The sequence below is a fragment of the Anabrus simplex genome, chromosome 10, assembly GCF_040414725.1.
Source record: "Anabrus simplex isolate iqAnaSimp1 chromosome 10, ASM4041472v1, whole genome shotgun sequence".
NCBI classification, from domain to species: domain Eukaryota; kingdom Metazoa; phylum Arthropoda; class Insecta; order Orthoptera; family Tettigoniidae; genus Anabrus; species Anabrus simplex.
In genome coordinates, this window is record NC_090274.1 from 24,614,668 (window position 1) to 24,635,764 (window position 21,097).

A 21,097-nucleotide genomic window follows, 5' to 3' on the forward strand; every position below is an offset into this window, starting at 1 on the left:
CACCAGAGATCTTTTATGTGCTAAGTAAATAAACTCGTGTCCTGATAGGGACTATCATATTTACAGAGAAACCCTAAATGTGGTTTGACCTTTGTATAACATTTCAATTATGACAAGACTTTTTATTTATTTGAGAATCTTATGGTTCTAAGTCGAACTCAATACTTCCAAAATTCTAACTTGAGTGAAAAGAATTATGTTTTGTTAAGTATCACTCTAATCGCGACTTCAAGATTTTGAAACTGTGATTATTTGAAGTTTTCTCTAGATGTTTTTAGGGGCACGATAAATCCCATATTAAGAGTGTTTATATGTGCATTGATATAATATGTTTATTTATGATTGCCTGTTCTCATATTTGGCTGAAGATGACTCTCACCAGCATCGAAACTAGTTCCAAGTATATGTTATAGCTTGTTTAGTTTAATATTAGTATTCAAAAGGTGGATTTTTAATTTTACTTATTTGACATCCTGTGATGTGTAGTACTGAGTGAACTTTTTTACCGCCCTTAAAATATCCAACTACCTCTGCCGGGGTTGAACCCCCCCGATCTTGGGGTTCAGATGTTGAAACTCGACCACCAATCCACAGAGGAGGTGGGAGGGGGGCTATACTGACCTGTTGGGTTCCTTTTCTCACTTTTATGCTCGTCCTGTGCTCCTAGTCTTCTGTGATGAGTATTCAACTTTATTTTAAATTTCCTCCCTTTATCAGGTTTTCTTTTTATCATGTACTTCACACATCAAGAACTCTCCCGATGAACTTGGGGGATAAGAAGAGATGGGTGTACAAGAACTGGGATTAAAGAGAAGAGAGCCAATTGACTTGAGGATGACAGTAAATGAAGATGTTGAGATTGTCTTTGTCCTGTGTTTTGATGTTTGTCTTTTTTTTTTGCTTCACGTCACACCGACACCAGTAGGTCTTACGGCAACGATGGGATAGGAAAGGCCTAGGAATTGGAAGGAAGCGGCCGTGGCCTTAATTAAGGTACAGTCCCAACATTTGCCTGGTGTGAAAATGGGATGCACGATAACAGAGCACCAGTAAATCTATACGAGGGAAAAGGCCTTCAGGAAGACCCCGAAGCATCTGGAAGTAGGAGATCAACAAGCTATGTTGGACCTTCCAAATTGATAACTGGGAAGAGCAGGCTCAAGATTGAAAAGGATGGAAGAGGATTGTGAGATCGGCACGGGAACTTCTCGTCCCTCAGAAGTCTACGGAGTGAGTGAGCGAGTGGTTTCGGCCTTTACAATATGCTAACTTCAGCATCCTTTTCAATGCTGCTATTCCCCTCTCAAAGAATATTTATTTAAAGAAAGTTAATAAACAGAAACAAAAACACACAACTAAGACTCCACAGGACACACCCCCTTCTACCCCAGCCACTCCTCAAGCCCACCCCTCTGATCCACCCCCTTTCCCCTCCACTCCTACAAAAGCCAACCCCCGTCATACAAGAGGTAGTACACAGCACACACCCAACAAACGTGTCAGCAATCAACTAGAGACAACAGAAAAGTAAGTATAATACACTTACAGTATATTTCACAATACATATCATAGACATTCTCTAACAGAAAAACTTTTTCTTTCTTCCAATTTAGATATTCCGACACAGCTATCAAAAATTTCCAACAGATCACAAATTGTAAAGGAAGGAACACACTCACCATATTACTCCAAAACATCGGGCATTAAACGTAAGACAACCTCGAGCAGTGCTCAAACTATATGAAGATTTCAAAACAATTTATTCGTTCCACCAAAATTGACACTTTAAACATAAAATATGTACCTGCTTTAATATAGAAATCATAAAAGTGTGTTAATAAAACATCAAGACCAGTGATATTTCACAACAAACTATTATAATTCTCACTGATGCATGTTCATCACAACAATGTATCATTTAAACTTAAAAATAAGTCGTCCTAAACTTAGAATAGGTAGTGTTTAACATTGTATGTTATTTTAACAAATATTAAAGATAAAATAATGAATTACAGAAATTAAGGATGATATTGAACAGCTCCAAATAGCAACAGATGATCTTACGAACAAAAAGACAAAATTAAAATACTTAAAAAACACACACCGGGCTACAGACTAAGATTAATAAAAGGTGTAATGGGAGGGTATTTTCAGTTTAAGAAAGAAAGGCAGCATGTCTCAGAATGAAAAAATATTGGGCTGATAGAAAAACAAAATATCCTCTGTATAATTGACTAGAGTGGTCCAATGAAGGCCATGTCCATATACTGGGTATTCAGCCCGAAGGCTGGTTTGATCCTCCAGAGCCCTGTCAACAGCTGCCATACATAGCCTAGGTATCACTGAAGAGGCATACTAGGGAAATGTGGAGTGAGGTAGTTTCCTGTTGCTTTCCTCACCACGCCAGAAGTTAATATTACATATTAGTCTGCCAAGCCCACTGAAATTCATGCACCAATCGACCCCATGAGCGATATTTTTACACCATTCATAACAGGGACTGGCTGCATAAGGAATGACATTACTAGTATTGCTCATACCTCAGTCACTTTCATATTGTCAAAGCCAAGGATGAGACAGACAGGTCAATGAAATTTAAAAAAATTATTTTAGCCCATACCAGAAGATATAGTGCACTGGAAACACTACATCCCACCAGCAAAGGCATAATGTAGACCATAAAATGTAAAATAAAACTTAACATCAAACCAGTTTCCATATATTTATTTGCTTTCTGTATTATTATTATTATTATTATTATTATTATTATTATTATTATTATTATACATTACTGCCATTAAGACAGTGGTTGAACTTTAATGTTACATGATTATTCAATTTCATCTTGTTTCTTTCCTTTTCTCTTCCCAAAATCTCTTCATTCTTTGACTGTGTTCTTGTTTACCTTTGTTCAGTCCATACTTTCCCTGTTTTCTTGTTGTTGTTTTTTAAACTCTCTTTTACTTCAAATTTCCCATTCATAATTTTATTTCTGAAAATGTTTCTTTCATTTATCATTGCCTTGTTGATACCTGCTTGTTGTAGATCATCTATTTCTTTCAACCAATTGTTTTTCGTTATTGAGTTATTAGCTACATCCAAAAATCCTCTTTGTGAGTCTACTGCTGTCCATTCTATGTAGGTGCCCTTAGAACATTAGTCAGCATTTTCTGATCATGTTTGTGTGTCTTGTGTATTCATATAGTTCTTTAGTTGGTCTCCAAAAATCTTTCTGATTATTACTATTGTTATTTCCATATCATAATCAGAGGTTCATCGCACCTGCTCAGGTGCTGGACTTAGTGAATGTTTTATTAGTGCCAAGATTGCTTGTATGTGCAGTCAACCATATAGCCTAAAAGTTTTTATTCAGCATGTAATGTTCCCTGTTAGTGCTGGAATGTGATAAGATAGGAAGGTCGCTGCATGGTATCAGAGTGAACAGCATGACACCCGTAGCTGCTGGCTGATAAGCCAGTACGTACCAGTTCTGCAACTGGGTGCTACACAAACCACTTCATTGCCTTGCACAAACATCTCTCTGTCTGATGTAATAACTTTCTTGTTATGAAATGCTCTAAGCTTCCTGTAAAAATGAAACTTTGCTAGCTTTTCCTAAAAACATCCTGCTGTTACCTCAGAATTACTGAATAAACCAACCTTGTCTAGATTAAAGTTGTGTAGGTTCTGCATCATGCTGTCTAGTCTTAAGCTAAGATAACAGGGAATCAGGGCATTGCAAACACTGAGCTCATTCACAGAGCAATTAGATGCTATTGTGATGTGATAAGGTGATAAGAAGACCTTGATTTCATACTAACTGTAGTCAATATAACAAAAACAAGTGATTTGAGCCTTGTTTCAGATATTAGCTTCATTCACAATTAAATTGTTCTAAATTACAAGAGAAATTAAACATGTATGCCCAAGATTCAATCAATCCTTTGAAATTAACTGACACAGGACTATCCTTTACATGTTCCTGTCCTTCTATAATATGTTATAGGTAAATCTTGAAGATACTAGGCCTAATAAGATTTCAAGACGAGTACAGCAGAAGACAGAATGAAGAACATTATTAACTGTTAGAAAACATCCATGAGGAAGAGGAGACATCTGTGGTCACTCAGAGACAAAGGATCACCAAAGATTAACATATAAAATCAAACAACACAATCTTCCAAAGGCCATCTTTCATCCAGAAGACTAAATAGGTCAAGAGAGACCTAGACCAAACAAAAATTCGACCAACTGAAATGCATAGTAGAGAAGTACATATAAAGCTTGTAAGATCTAGAACTTTCCCAGTACCTATAAAACTAATCACCTCACATAATAAACCAACAAACTCAACAAAGAGAAGCACATGTAGCTAGAATGAAAGCATACTGAGCCCAAAGAAAAGCCCGAGAGAGTTGAAACCATGTGAGCTGTAGATTGCCTAAATTTTATAAGATTATAACCATGTAGGCTGAGTGGACCTCAAATCCAGATAAAAATCCCTGACCTGGCTGGAAATTGAACCCAGGGTCTCTGGGTACAAGGCAAAAATCTTTCTGATTATTATTATTTCCCTATCATAACCACCTGGACTTACAACTGAGTGTTTGTATCTTATGTGTTTAACTTTTAGGTTGACTAGTCACCAGTTTAGCAGCAGTGCTCACTGTCTAAACAATTCTGTGAACACAAAGAAGATAAGGGGACAGTCTGGAAATATTAAAATGGATATTTTGGTCATTTTGCTGAAAGCCTATGGTTCTGGGAACTTTTAGGTAATGATTCGTCACAGAAAACTAGTTAACTTTATTTTGCTTTTTTCCCAAAGTACCAATTTTACATACTGCACTTCATTTTTCTCTTCTAATACTCCATTTAACTTAACATAATGTTTATATTATATTTATATTTTACAACTTTCCTCATTATAAGGTTGCCACCAAGACAAAGTATACTTCATTTTCCAACACATATCATCACTTCTTAGAGGCTATAAATATCACTGTCTAAGAAAACAACAGATACATCAGTACGGGAAAATGAAAGGAAAAATAATTTCAGATGTGAAACAGAAAAAGGAACTAAGAAAAAATATATTAACAATAAGTACACAACACACAATATTACTGACTGAGCAAATGGTTCCTCAAAACTGATGATGAACCCTGGATGGCAGCTACTGCTGTGATTTTCAATACAAGTTTTTCTAGGACTAATGAAACCCAAAATGAGATTCAAACCATGCAATTGGATCGATGATCATTCCATTCTTGCTTTGTTGTTAGTAATATAATAATTTATTTCTTTATTTTACATTTTATGACCTAGATTGGACCACCGAGGATTTTTTGCTTTTTCCATCAGTCCAATATTTCTTCATTCTAGAGATGCCGCCTTCCTTTCAACTGAAAACACCCTTCCATTAGACCTTTTATTAATCTTGGTCTGGAGAGAGAGAGAGAGAGAGAGAGAGAGAGAGAGAGAGAGTGTCTTGAAGTATCTTAATTTTGCCTGTTTTGTTCTTAAGATTATCTATTGTTATTTGTAGTTCCTTAATATCATCCTTAATTTCTGTAATCCATTTAATCTTGGTCTTGTTATTCCATATTTTCTCAATGATTCTTTTGCTAATTCTGGTGTCAGGTGTTTTGATAAGATATCCAAAGAATAAGGTTTTTTTTCCTGACCGTAATAATAATAACAACATATGATCTCCGTAGAGGCCTGCTGCAGGTCTTTGAAGTTGACACTCACGGGCAACCAGCACATTTTTGAGAATGGGGCCCTACCTAGGATAAAATGTAATGCTGAAGACAACACAAACACCCAGTCCCCAAGCCACAGGAAATAACCAATGAAGATTGAAATCCCGAACATGACTGGGAATCAAACTCAGGACTGAAGGCCAACATGCCAACCAGTTAGCTATGGAGCCAGACAATTTAGAGGCTGTGTATAGAATTTCTGATCACAGACATTTTTCAGATTGTGGATCATTATATCATAAATGTTGGTATAAAAATATTAAATCTTTTAAATCCAACATATATCTGAATATAAATAATATGCAAAAAAAAAACCCAATAACTACAGTTATTTTTGAATGTGTATTATATACTACATGCCAAGTTTTCAATAAAATTGCATTGGAATTTAATGAAAAAATGGATTTAAAATTTTCAAAAGAACTCATATTTTTCATGCACTATTTAAAATATCTCCAATAGGGCTTTAGAATACCTTTTTCTAGTAAGGCATTCCATGAAAATGTTATAAAAATCTGTACATCATATACAGTAGAAAGATCTGAGTCACAACAGGACTTCCACATGTTCAGTAATTCCTGTGAGAGTATGTGCAACACATGTTGAAGTTTCAACACTTCTCCTTATCTGAACCAGTGTGCCAACACGGAAGTCCCTTTCATTTTATGATCAGTTCCAGAAAGTACTGATAAGAACTGTTCTACTTGGCATGCTGTATGGCCAGTAGGTTAAGTTTGAATTGTTCTTCCTGCCTCTCTGCAGCAAGCCTGTTAGTGCTAGAAATGACTGAACTTACTGTGTTTTATGGACGACAAGACAAGTGTTGTGTGCACGTGTTGTAGGCACTTTGCAGCTACTGTTACTTGCTATTGTTCTGGCTGACTTCTTGGCAGCTGTTTTGGGATATTTGTGGCTTGTTCTCTGCATTTTTATTATTAACCACAAGTGGGTCAGTGAACCTCAGCTGTGAAGATAGTCCATTATACTTTCTGTTATCACTTCCTGGAAAGCAGAGACCACATGGTGAACTGCTGACCTTAGCTGCAATCAATACACAACACCCAGCCAGACGCACTGGCTCCATACCTCTCTCAAACGGTGTCATGGAAATGGCCTTGAGTTTTTTTATCTTGTCCTAATTTTTTGGTCTCTTGCTGAAGTGTTAAAAGACATTCAGCTGAGTAAACATGTTCCTCTTTGAGATGTATAACTCTGGTGTCCACAAAATAAATACTGTGGACCTCAAGAGCAATACATGATGATGATGATGACTTGTTACTTTAAGGGGCCTAACATGTAGATCATCAGTCCCAAGAGCAATAGAACTCACTATTACAAATATTCCTATGCACCTAACTACAGCCCCTGTAACTGTCAAGAATGGACTTATGCCTCAAGAATATTGACACTTTATATTAGTAAGATTCATTTTATATATTTATACATGAGGATAGATAGATAGATAGATAGATAACTCTTTATTGCCACCCTAGTTTGCACCATCGGTTACAGACAATAAAGAGCATAAAATACACATGAACCCAAAAAAACAAACAAAACAAAACAATACAATATAAACCAAACAAAACAAAACAATATTGACTAACATACCATTATATATTATATAAAGCTCTAACTATCTACACTAAAACTATTAACTAAGAACCCCCCAAAAAAAACGCACAAAATAATGTAAACCAAACAATACAATTACTATCTACTCTACTTATTAGTGGTGTCAATGTCGGCGGAATCCAGCCTAACACTGCACCAACTTGTCTAAAACTATTGAGATGCCTCTGGTATGCGAGGAACTCCTCCGCATGCAAGGGCATCCCCTATCTACTCTCTACAGCTAACTAAACATAAAAAATAAAATAAAAAAAATAAAAAAACCTCGGCTGCTGCGGCATTCCCTGTGAGGAGAGATCCATCCCACCCTGGCCGCTTTAGCCACTCCTCCCGGGTTAGATATTACCCCCACCTATAACTCGTACTTCTCTCCTCATCTTACGTGGCGAATCGTAGAGGCGGTTTCCGGTCCGTCATACGATCCGTCACGCATTTATCTACTGCTCCGCCTATAATCGTGTCGTCTTACCGCCACCATCTTGATTCAGTTGTTATTCTGTGAGCGGACATGTTTCCTCTTTCACCTAGGGATGGGACTGTACCATCCCACCCGTCTGTCTCTTATACCCCTCCCCCCTTCCATCCCCAATCTTCCCCTCTTACTCTTCCTAGCCTCTGTCCATCTCTCTTATAATACTTATTCGCTAACTACTAACTACTTTCCACTTTACCGTATAGTTAATATTTATACACTATATACAAACGCACTTGTTGACAATTTCCAGTTCCTTGCTCATCGCTTTTCTTTCTTATTCTTGCGTCTCTTAGACTAAAACTACTTCCTAATTTCATTTTTTTTAATAGTTTAACTTACATATTAAACCACGGAATTGCCACAAAACAAATCTGTCTTTTCCTTGTTTCCTCACATCACTTATCAATCCTTTCCATCTCTAAACAGTCCAACAGTTCCTCTTCCTCACGGCCACTCATTACTTATTAAATTTTTTTTTTTTTTTTTTTTTTTTGCCAGAGTTTAGAATTATCTACTATTATGTTATCCAAACACCTTTTCTTGTCCACTAACCCTATCATTCCTATTCTAACTCTGTTTACAAATGTATTTGCTGACAATTCTATAGCTCCTACGAGTCTTATATACATGAGGAAGATACCAAACTTACTTAGAATATTAAGTACATTTTGGCTTCCAAACAAAAAGAATGATTTTTGCCAAAATAAATAATCTAAATCATATTTACTGTTACATTATTTATAATTGCTTTAACCTCAATCAAAATAATTATTTGCTTCCATTTTATCAAAAATCATTAATGATCATAAATTATTTATTTATTTACCTTTTATACAAATTTATTCCTCAAGCATTCCAAATGGAGGCAGAATTAAGGCAAATAATGCCCACAAAATACCTTGACAAAAAGTATATAGATAGCAATACATTCTATTGATTCTGTTCTTGTGTATTGGATTAATAATTATTAAAGTTTTCTTTGTATAACTGACTGGAGTGGTCCTATGTTGGCCATAAAATGTTACAATTAAAGTTTATTCCATCACTGAGCACAACAGAGACTGCCAAAGGGGAGGGGGGAAGAACACACCGTCTCTCTACAATATATACAAAACTTATTAATTTCAAATAAATTCTTGACCTCTGAGGCCAATTTATCAAATATTTTAAATCAGACAATGAAATTGGTTTACCCGTATAACCTATAACAAGGTAGTTATATTCTTCGATATCACTTCCGACTTTGATTTCACCAGTTTCTCTCCGTATGCTGACTGCACTAACAACAGATAGCTCAGTCTTTTGCATGCAGTCAGAGGAGGTTTGGTTATAAGATAAGTTGTTGTGTTCTTCAGAATCAAAATCCAGCAATTTACTAGTGGTTCAACCACGTTTATATGCAAAGAAAACAAGCAAGCTACACTGTATTAGAGGCTAGGATTGATAAAAGTGTTCTATGCCTTCAAAAGGACTCTGGCAATATTGGGTTCCAAGACAATACCTAAAATTGTTTCTAAGTGTCTGAATGCTGTTACTTCTTAGCCAGTTGGTATATATTGTCCCATATGAACATAAATCCAAGGTTGCTAAGTAAATCAGAACAGAGGAGGCACACACATCTTGAAATATAAAGGAAACTATTTATCTACATAGGAGTACCCAAAGTACAGAAAGCAGAAATTCTACATTCTCCATATGAGAAACAGGGGTAATTCGAACATCATCATATAAATACCATATGTAGGAAAATATACAAAATTGAAAGGAATCACCTCTTAATGTTGTTCAGAATCTGTGTCACATTTTATTGGTTAATATTAATTGTTATGAAATTTGTAAGTATTTATAAATTAGCATGATAATGTTCTAATTACCCTATGTTCTAATTACCCCTGGTTCCCCTACTAAGATTAGGAGAAGTAAGCCATATTTTTATTACTAAACAGAGTTACAGGCTATCACCTTCAGCACTGCATGGGTTAAAATCCTGAAAGTAGTCAACATTTTTCTTTGTTTATTACAAGACTAAAGGATCACACAAAAAGAGTCCATTAATGAATGAAACACACAGTCTTGTAGAATCATTCCTTTTTTTTTTTTTTTTTTTTACGTCATACTGAGAGACAGGTTTTATGGCAACGATCAGATAGGACTTTACAGTAATAGGACCGTGAAGGAAGCGACTATAGTCTTAATTTACATACAGCCCCAGCATTTACCTGGTGTGAAAATGGGAAACCACGGAAAACCATCTTTAAGTCTACGGACAGTGGGGTTCGAACTTACTATTTCACGAATGCAAGCTCACAGCAATGTGACCCAAACTGTATAGCCAGCTCACTCAGTGTTTAGAGTTAAAAGGGTATGGTTACCTAGGTGTACTTTTCCTTAAAACAACAATCACCACTGTCTCAGTGGATCAGATGTAGTGTCCTACTTGTAACAGGTTCAATCCTATGTGAGGTAATTTTTGAAGGGTGGTCAAAAATCATTGCACTCAATGTCATCATTAGGATGTTATAAAGACTTGTGATGGTGCATTCTGTGTTATCAGACAAAAGTACATTTTTTTTTTTTTACAATTTTGCTTTATGTCGCATTTACACAGATATGTCTTCTGGCGACGATTGGATAGGAAAGGCCTAGGAGTGTGAAAGAAGTGGCTGTGGTCTTACTTATGGTATAGCCCCAGCATTTGCCTGGTGTGGAAAACAGGAAACCATGGAAAACCACCTTCAGGGCTGTCAACAGTAGGGTTCAAATCTACTATCTCCCAGATGCAAGCTCACAGCCAACTCGCCCGGTAAAATAAATAAAAAAGTATATTGACACAAACATAGGAAATGTCTAGATGACAATGATTCTGCAACTAGTTATTAGAGGCCATACAGTTATTACCACCATTGTATGTATGTTCAGTCTTCAGCCCTAAGGCTGGTTGGATCCTCAACAGCTCCGCCATCAGCTGTCATAGATGGCCTAGGCATCACTGAAGAGGCAGGTAGTTTCCTGTTGCTTTCCTCATCAAGCCAGAAGTTGCTATTACATATCAGTCTGCCAAGCCCACTGAAATGCATGAACCAACCGACCCTATGAGCAACATTTTCACACCATTCATAGCAGGGACTGGCTGCAGAAGGAACAGCATTACTAGCATCGCTCATACCTCAGTCACTTTCATATTGTCAGAGCCAAGTATATGACAGAGACAGATCAATGAAAGTAACAAAATTACTCTAGCCCATACCAGAAGACATAGTGCACTGTAAACACTAGGTCCTCCATTAGCACTAGCAAACAGAGGAAAGTCAAGAAATTAATGCTAAAAAAGAAATGGGCAAGTATTGTAATGAAATGGCCAGCTACTGTATATTTCCACTCTTGAAAACACGATGCTGGTTCCTTTAAGTAACTTGTAATAGACAGTCACTTAAAACACAAGACATCTGGTAACTCTCCAGAAATAAAAAGTGTTGCAGCAGGAAATGAAATGTCATGTTTCGACATGACCTCTGAAGCCTATCTTGTTTTCCCAGCACTTGTTAATTTATAAGTTTTATTGAAAAAACTATGTATCTCTCTGGATTGCCTTATCTCCTCTTGCACCATGTCTTGAACAAACAAACCTATGGCACAACAGCCCATTTAGAACCTTGATCTACCAAGCCAACTGATGCCCAGCCATATGGACTGCAGATACTGGAGTGCCACATGGTCAGCGTGGCAGCATCCTCAACCATATTCATTTATAGACACGATATGGGCTTTTGGGCTTATGCCATGTCAAGAAAACAAGGTGAAACTCTTTACACTTCGCAGAGAACTTTGCTCCGCGTTTTCAGAAGAAAAGCTCGACTGTTCCTGAGGAAGTCTTCTACAATAACGAGGGTTTGATTTTAAGATTGTTTTACCGTTGGAACTGTAGTGGTACGCCCGTTCATCACCAGGTGGCTCACTGTATGCTGCCATGTAAATCCTTAATGGCTGGCAATCACGTATTATTTTGATAGCCAGTGTCCCTCGTCAAAGCATCAACGATAACATATATTGTGTATTTCCCAGTTGCACTTCCACTGTTCGTCAGTGGTAGAGAGCTGGCCTCTGGATCCCAAGACCGTGGTTCAAATCCAGTGGAAGAAATCAGATTTTTGAAGGGCGTAAGAGTTCGTTCAACACTCCACATCATACAATATTGGTGGTACATTTTGCGTTTATCTGATAAATTTAATTAAAACCCTGACAGATTGCCCAACAAAGAAGTGTTTCTCTTCCATCTAGTAGAGTAAAACAGAATGTAGAGATTGACATGCAGGCAGTAGCTGAGGCCACACGATTGTTGTTATTCTCGATTAGGGCCATTAGAGACCAGGTCAAGTACCTATAACGCATTTCTGGAAGCCTTTTTTCCAGTCCAAAAAAGTTGCATTCTTTCTCTGGCCGCCTGTCTTCTCCCTTCTGTCCAGCTGCTGTTCTGCTTTTGATCATCGTGGAAGTCCTTAAAGTTGTTCCATCACTGATCTGTAGTTTGATTGGTTAGAAATGTCCTCCTGATTCAGTCTCCCATGCTCTTGAGGTCCTTGCTTACTTCCTTGAATCATTTATCCGAGATGTTAGGTCCATTGTCCAATACATTAAAATTCTGCTTCGTTAGTCGGGTTGCATCCATCCTGAACAGATGTCCGCAGAACTAGATTATTATTATTATTATTATTATTCACCCGACATTCAGTTATTAATGTAAGTATTTCGAGTTCAAAATTACAACAAAGCATGAAAGTGTATAAAATATTTTAAATAAATGCTAAAGAACATACTTACATAGAGCTGTTCTGAAACACTGACTGGAAAACTGTGGATGAGTTGTGACAGAGATAAGTACAAGTACTGTTGCAAGAACCAATTGCTTGTCGTACTAGTATTAGCATAAAACTGTGGATGAGTTGTGACAGAGATAAGTACAAGTACTGTTGCAAGAACCAATTGCTTGTCGTACTAGTGTTAGCATAAATTATTGTGAGGTCAAACTCTATCTCCAGATAACAATATGTCGTTACACAACACTTCCATTACGTTCCCGACAATACTGTATTACATTCTTTGCTTCAAAGTAACCTGACAAGCAGAATTAGTTGTTTTTTTTTAAACCAGCATTAACTAAGTGATGTTTATGTATGTTGAGTACTCAGCCTGAAGGCTGGTTGGATCATTATCAGCTATCATAGATAGCTTAGGCATCACTAAAAAAAAGAAGAAAAAAAAAGAGGAGCGAGGTAGTTTCCCGTTGCTTTCCTCACCAAGCCAGAAGTACCTACGGTACTACATATCAAGTCTACCAAGCCCACTGGAATGTATGCACAAATCAATCCTATGAAGAACTTTTCCACACAATCATAACAGGGACTGACTGCATAAGGAATGGCAAAACCAGTATCACTCATATCTCTGTCAGTTTCATATTGTCAAAACCAAAGATAAGACAGAGACAGGTCTATGAAAGTAACAAATTTGCTCTAGCCCCTACCAGAAGACACAGTGCACTGCAAAGGCAGAAGCAAGGTTTGTTCATTTGTTAATTTGATCAATAGATTTTCCTGACAGCAAATGTGAGAGGCTGACAGATAGGGATTTTTGCCCCCTTCTATGATTGATTTTTATACACTGCCATCTTTACATGGGCTCTCTCATCAATCCCTAGTTCTTTGACATCTATTTCTTCTCAACCCCTAACAATATTTCCTGATGAAGCTAGGAAGCAGAAATGGGCTCATGAGGGGCTGAAAACAAATGGATGTACAGTACAGCAGAACCTTTTCACTTGGATCTCCAGATAATCTGGACCGATCTAAAGGAAAATATTTTTCTATTTTTCTTTCTAAACATGAAGGTTGTTAAAGCCTTGCAGGATTATGCAGAGAGAGCTAAAATGATAGCACTTCAGAAAGATTCCTGAACTAGTTTGTAGGAACTGTATTAGAGACTCATTTTAACTCATCACATTGTTGGGTTTTTTTTTTTTCATGTAAACAGAAATCAACCCCAAAACTCTGAAATTCAAAAACAATTTAAAACAAAATGGAAAGCGTTTTTATGGCAGCTTTGTGTTCACTCTACAGACATTTTAATACAGAAATCTCACCTCTGTAATTTACACAAACTTTTTCAAGCAAAATCAAAAGAATTTCTGTGGCATCTTGTTTCCATATCTATCTATCTATCTATCTATCTATCTATCCTGTGCACTGTTTTTGCACTCCTACAGTAGCATAGTAGCATTCATTTAATATCCGACTGTATTTCTTAGTACGTATAGACAGGAATGAACCAAAAGTATTGATCTCTTAAATATAATGCCAGCACATTTTTAATTTGCTTTACATTGTATAGACTCAGGTTTTATGCTATAACTCTTAGGTTCTTTAGTCTGCTGAAACTGATTCTGAATAAATACAGTTAGCCTATAAACTACTATACCTGAAAAAGAAACAAATTAAATTAAATTAAATGAGGTTTTATGGCAACTACGGGATTGGACTACAAAGAAAGCAACCATGGCCTTAATTAAGGAACAGCTCCAGCATTTTGCCTGGTATGAAAATGGAAAACCATCTTCAGATCTGCCAGCAATGGGGTATGAATGCACAATCTCCCACCCATGTAGCCAGTTTAATGTTTCTTACTAAGCACATCCTCTTCGAGCATATCAATGGTGCAGAATACACACCTGCTATTCCCAAATATACTACTTTCCAGAAGACAGGAAAAACTTATTTTAAGGTGTATACTTTGATTTAGAAGTTAGATATCAGTAACAATGTATGAGGAAGCAATGGGAGGGAAATTGACAAAGAATGTTTGTGCTATAGATTCAGAAGAAGGTTGTGAATATATACCTGTCCTAAAGTAAAAATGTCCATTACTGCCATAGGTGGTTTGCAACGAATATACAGTATGTAACAACACAATTTTCATATTTTTAACAACAAAAATATAAAGACATAACAAAATCTCTAAGAAAAATAATTTCATCAGAAGAAATATTGCAGTCTCAAGTAAAATGTAATTCTAAAAAAACATTTTTAAAATTGTAAGACTATTTTCAATCTCATTGCACATGATGAGGAAAGAAACAAAAGATAAATACATCTTAAATATGTTGAAAAATATCTTTGAATAATGTTATCTAAAGAAATACAACTACAAACCCAATATAATGTTCAGTTGCAATGCATCATCAGTTGGTATCAAGAACAAAATGAATCAACAGTAAAATGGACATTTACTCTGAAATTGAATATTCACATATCACTAACTTGATTTTTACCTTGGTCATAGCCAGTGTGAATTAATTTAATACACAATGTTATCAATTTTCAGAGAGTATTATGTTATTTTTGTATGCTCTGTACTGTATATTCCTATGACATTTAAGTCACTGATTTTGAAGGTTTTCCATGTTCAAATTTATTCCAAAATATCTGAAAAATCATTAAGTTTTAATCAAACTACTGTATATGTTTATTTCAGAAAAAGCATCTCTTTAATGTTTTCTTTTCTAATTACAGAAAATATACTCTTCACTGACTTTTGTTTGAAATATTCAAATGTGATGAGATATAAATATATTTGAATAATGTTGTCAAAAGAAATGTTACTACAAACATTAAGTGTTCAAATTTTCAAAACATTATGTTCAGTGACAGTGCATCAGTCGCTATCAAGAATCAAATGAATCTGCAGTAAAATGGATATTACTGTTCCGTAAAGTATAAAACCATTCACTTATTAGTCTTTACCTTATATGTAGCCTACTGAGCTTTATTCTGAAGTGTTGTATTCTTGCTATCATGAGGAAGTCTGTTGAATTTCACAACTGCCTGGTACACAAAGCACTTCTTTCTAAGAAATCAAATCAGCAAAGAATAATGCAAAGTTCAAGAAGATCTAATTGGTGGGGATGAAAGGTAGAGGGGATACTGAGGTTATTATTATACTATCCCTGTCATGAAGCTAGTCAAAGTGTGGGCTTGTTTACTTTCCTTATCTCTGATCATATTGAATGAGGTTGAACTCACCTGTCAAGCTTCCTTCTCAGCTCTTCAGTGTTGACTGATGCCTTACTCGGAGTTGTCTCTCTCATTCAGCTAGAAACAAGTTTATCCTCATTGACCTGAGGTCAGCTATTGTTGTGTGCCATGGCCCGGCCCCGTTTGTTTCTGACAACAGACAAGTGAGTAGTGAAACTTCTGTCATCATCTGATTTCATTAATTCTGGGTCACTGGAACTTTCCCTTTCACAGACAGACAGACAGACAGAGAGAATGACTTACCAGGATACTGGAGTCTTGCAAACCTGCCATATCTTGGTGAGTGGTAAGGTAAGGTCAAGGAGTTCCACCAGTATTAGCATTGTTCTGCATGCTGTGTTGCCAGTTCTCATTTCACAGAAGGTGTAAGAGTACTTCCACAAATCAGTGTGCTGTTACATTGTTCATTGCTTTCGTGACTCAAGTGGCCTTGATTCTCTCTTCTGCTATTTTGCTTGACATAATGCGCTGATTTCTTTATTTCTCATTTCCAGTACCTTGAATTGTGGGAGTGGTGAGGTTTCTGTTACCTGTTTCTGCTCTACTATTCCTTATGTATCATACAGAAAAATATGAACTTGAAAAAAGAACACACAATTAACTTACATATTACTTCATCTGTCACTGTTCATTACTCATATTCCTCCTGAAACCACCAGGGTTTAAAATTAAAAAAATAAAAATAAAAAAAAAGAAAAGAAAATTTAAATCAAGGACTCCACATTAAGGAAAATAAAAACTGACCTGCAATAAATGTATTTCCATACATAGGTTAAATAATTACCTGTTTCTGGTCTAGTATTGCTTATGTATTTTAAGATAATCTGAAAACTCCAAAAATAAGACATTTTCGTGAACAGCTATTTGAAATTGTATCTAAACTTTTGGCTCTCTATATTCTTCCTGGGAATGATTCATTCTTTTCTTTTGGCAATCTTAAATTTGTTTAAAAAAAATTGAAGGTCTCAACATAAAGGATTAGAAAAAAAGAAAACATATTAACTTGTAAAACATTTATGTCTGTAAATGAGCATAAAAACATGCAGTAATCTAAAGTCACAAATGATAAAAAAATTAATTCATAAAAAAAGCAGGATTTATTATTTGCTATCTGCTTCACGTCGCACCGACACAGATAGGTCTTATGGCGACGATGGGATAGGAAAGGCCTAGGAATGGGAAGGAAGCAGCAGTGGCCTCAATTAAGGTACAGGCCCAGCATTTGCCTGGTGTGAAAATGGGAAACCATGGAAAACCATCTTCAGGGCTGCCGACAGTGGGGTTCGAACCCACTATCTCCCGATTACTAGATACTGGCCGCACTTAAGCGACTGCAACTATCAAGTTCGGTCAGGATTTATTAAACAGATTTTTTATTTTATTATTATACACCATATGTTCCTGCAAGATATTCTCTTTACTGGCTGGTTAATGCAGTCTGTTATACTCTTGCCTCCAGTGCTTGAAGTAGTGAATTTAGTGTCTGGCACAGATAGTTGACATTTCAGAATATTTTGATTTACAGGCTCTCTTCTCCCCGGTCTAGAAAGGCAAGAATAATGGCCGAGAGGATTTGTCATGCTGACCACACGACACCTCGCAATATGCAGACCTTCGGGCTGAGCAGCAGTCGCTCGGTAGGCCAAGGCCCTTCAGGGCTGCAGTGCCATGGGGTGGGTTGGTTTGTTGGTTGGCTATCTTATCCTTTTAATACAAAATTATACCTCTATAGGACCAAAAGTAGTTAAGGGATTATTATTTATTACTATTCGCACAGCAGATATTGTATGGCTTTTGATGTTGGGAGGGTCTGATGACATGTTCAGCTATTATGGTGGAGGTCTATCTATTTGATGCCCATGGGCGACCTGTGGTTCTAGATGTGAAATGGGGTAGGAGAGGGTGAAACCCAATGTCAGCACATAGCCTATTCCTGTTGAATAACACCAAGGGGTCTGCTCGAGGCTTAACACCCTCGTCCGATGGATGAATCAGCATCATCAGGGTCATATGCCCTCACTCCATATGAACACTTTGGAGAGTTTTGGAACTGAATCCAGGCTTTTGACATGCAGTCTAGTGATTAAAAATTGTATACCATCACCTCTCCTACCCTGCCGGCCAACATTCTGAAGATGAAAAATTTTTTCGACCGACTGAACTCGAACTAGCTAACATCAGTGCCAGACCGTATACTCGATGCCTAAACAATCGTGGCTACCAGGCGGGGTCTCACAGAAGAAATACTGAAGTTCTAGTGAAAAAGGGCAAGTCCCATATACATCTAAAATGTTTCTTAGACCATTGCTTACAATTAGATAGTCCTGTTTCTTAATACGGGGTTGGGGATGAATTTATATGGCATGTTTTTACAGCAGGTTGCCCTTCTGGATGCCAAGCTCAGCCGATGAAGCTAATGAAGTTTAAATTATGGTGAATGAAACAGGGTAAGGAGGTGAAGGAACTGTCCCGGCATTTGCCTGGAAGCGAAAGTAGAAAACCACAGAAAACCATTCTCGGGAGAGCTAACTGTGGGGTTTGAAACCATGCATCTCCGTAATGCAGCCACTCCATTTGGTCTTACAAATAGATATCATTTACAATATTTTTACTAAATAAATAAACTAATCATAAAATATATCTGTATACATAATTTCTCACTGCTCGATTATCTAGTTGATTAATCAATCCCAATCACCCATTTCATCATTCATTCTCACCCATTCGCTGACTCCCTGTGGGTTGGGGGCGGTAGAGTAAGAATTGGAGATGGTCACTCTGAATGGTTCAATACAACCAAAGGAGTACAACAGGAAAGTGCCTTAACACCTCTTCTATTCATAGCAGTTATGGATACCATTTCAAAGGAACTAAAAGGAAAAGGTAATAAAGATCTTCAGACTCTCCTGTTTGCAATATGGGATGAAACAGAGGAGGGAGTGCAAAATAATCTGAATGCATGGTGTAAGAAGTTTGATGATTATGGAATGAAATTGAACCCATCAAAAACAGTAGCATTGAAAATCAGCAGACATAATACAGAATGAAACATAAAAATACAGGACCACCAAGTTGAAGTAGTACACCAATTCAGTTATTTAGGAAGCGTAATGGCTAATAATAACAGAGCTGAGATAGAAATAACAAACAGAGTAACCAGTATCATTAGACACCTACTATGGGATGAGAAGGTCCCACATAGAACAAAAATGACCCTATACAAGTCATATTTCATTCCCATCCTTACATATTCTCTGAAAACCTGCACACTAACATCAAAGGATTGTAGTAGGATTCAAGCCTGTGAAATGAAATTTCTTAGAACTGCCCTCCAAAAGACCCAACTTGATCATGTGAAAAATGATGAGATCCGATCTAACCTAGGTCTAAATGAATCGATGGAGGAAAGACTTAGGTCATCTAGACTTAAATGGTTTGGGCATGTTAAACGAATGAATAGCACAAGGTTACCATGTGCTTATTTGGAAAAGAGAATAACAGGTAGAAGACCAGCTGGAAGACCAACAAGAAGATGGATGGACCAACTGAGGGAAGACGTGGAGGGAAGAGGATGGAAATGGGAATCTGTCTTGGACAATGAAATGTTTTTGAATAAGCAACTTTGGGAGATGCTCATTTTCAAACACCCTACCCGGCTTGCTGGAAGGGCAAACCGATGATGAGGATGATGATGAGAGTAAGAGGCGAGTAAAAAGGCTCCTAGGGGCTCCGAACTTGGGATTCTATGTTGGTGACTATGGGGCCCTTAGCTGAGTCCTGGCATTGCTTCCACTTACTTGTGCTAGGCTCCTCACTTTCATCTATCCTATCTGACCTCTCTTGGTCAACTCCTCTTCTTTTTGACCCCGACGGTATTAGGATGCAAATCCTTCATGCCCTTTGTGGCCCATCTTCCTTTGGCTGATATCTTCATTTTTTGAAGTGTCAACCCCTTCAATATTTTCCCCCGATTAGTGATAATAGAGAATGGTTGCCCAGTTGTACTTCCTCTTAAAACAATAATCACCACCACCACCTCACACTCTGACACATCCAGCAGTTTCTTTATATAAAATTTACATTTTGGAAGAGGCAAGTTCTTCACTTTCGAATTCCATAGCTTTGCGCAGAGTGTCAAATTAATTTTCATCTTTTACAAATATTTCTCATCCTTTCTGGATTTGCAGTAGTCCCTCATCTAAGTGGAGAATGTGGTTCTTTGTTGTTCAAACCACTTCGCAACAGTTCTTCTCACTCTTTCCAGAAGAGATTATTATTATTATTATTATTATTATTATTATTATTATTATTATTATTATTTGTTAAGAAAGTTATAGTATTGTATACACCTATTCTTTTGTAAAATGTGTATCTATACAATTATTAATGTTTTTAACTTCTCAAAATTTATTTACAAGCACCAACATTTAAACATTACGTACTGGTAAAATTTGAAGAATCCTAAACTATTTCTTTAAGAAGATATCATCAATGAAGTTTATTTTTCTCTCTTCCCTTTCCCTGTATTTAAATAGCCTTTTCCTTAGCCTACACTTCCCACATCAAGACTGAAGATCTCAAAGGACAGCCTCCCATAAGTATGAAGCCCACCCTTCTACTAAAGCTGGGAAGCAGGATTGAGCTTGTCAGTGGCTGAAAAGAACTGGGATAGATCAGGAGACAGTGTATCTGTGTGAAGATAGCAATATGTATGAAGATGCCAAGATTACCCTCTCTTGCCATACAGACCTGTCATTCTGCGTTCGAGAGATAGTGGGTTCGAACCCCACTGTTGGCAGTCCTGAAGATTGTTTTCCATCTTCACACCAGGCAAGTACTGGGGCTGTACCTGAATTAAGGCCACGGCTGCTTCCTTCCCATTCCTAGCCCTTTCCTATACAGTCACTGCCATAAGACCTCTCTATGTCAATGAAACATTAAAAAAAAATTAAAAACACACCTAACTGTGTTCATTTTCATGTTCCTACATGACCTGATTTAAGTTTGACTTAATTTAAACAAGCTGTTATAATCTTTTAGTCACATCCCTCAACATAGGACTGGCACCAAGAAGAACATCTGGCTGTTTCTTTAAGATGATGATCATCAATGAGGTTTATTTCTGTCTCTTCCCTTTTACT

At 36.9% G+C, this 21,097-nt stretch overlaps 1 protein-coding gene across 6 annotated transcripts in view; it reads right to left on the bottom strand.

The window, feature by feature from the left end:
- The window catches only part of LOC136882088 (organic cation transporter protein), a 105,157-nt gene extending 88,880 nt beyond the window's left edge, over nucleotides 1–16,277 (bottom strand). For 2 of the 6 annotated variants that reach the window (XM_067154610.2, XM_067154607.2), the window contains exons 1-3: nucleotides 16,200–16,277; nucleotides 15,945–16,085; nucleotides 15,666–15,768 (exon numbers count right to left, since the gene is read on the bottom strand). In XM_067154610.2, the coding sequence (XP_067010711.1) occupies nucleotides 15,666–15,718 (53 nt within the window). In that variant the 5' untranslated portion in view covers nucleotides 15,719–15,768; nucleotides 15,945–16,085; nucleotides 16,200–16,277. Of the gene's footprint in view, nucleotides 1–12,686; nucleotides 12,829–15,665; nucleotides 15,769–15,944; nucleotides 16,086–16,199 lie in introns of those variants that run through there. The other 4 variants (XM_067154608.2, XM_068229389.1, XM_068229386.1 and 1 more) reach the window with 4 other exon arrangements.
- Between the last annotated feature and the right edge of the window lie 4,820 nt (nucleotides 16,278–21,097).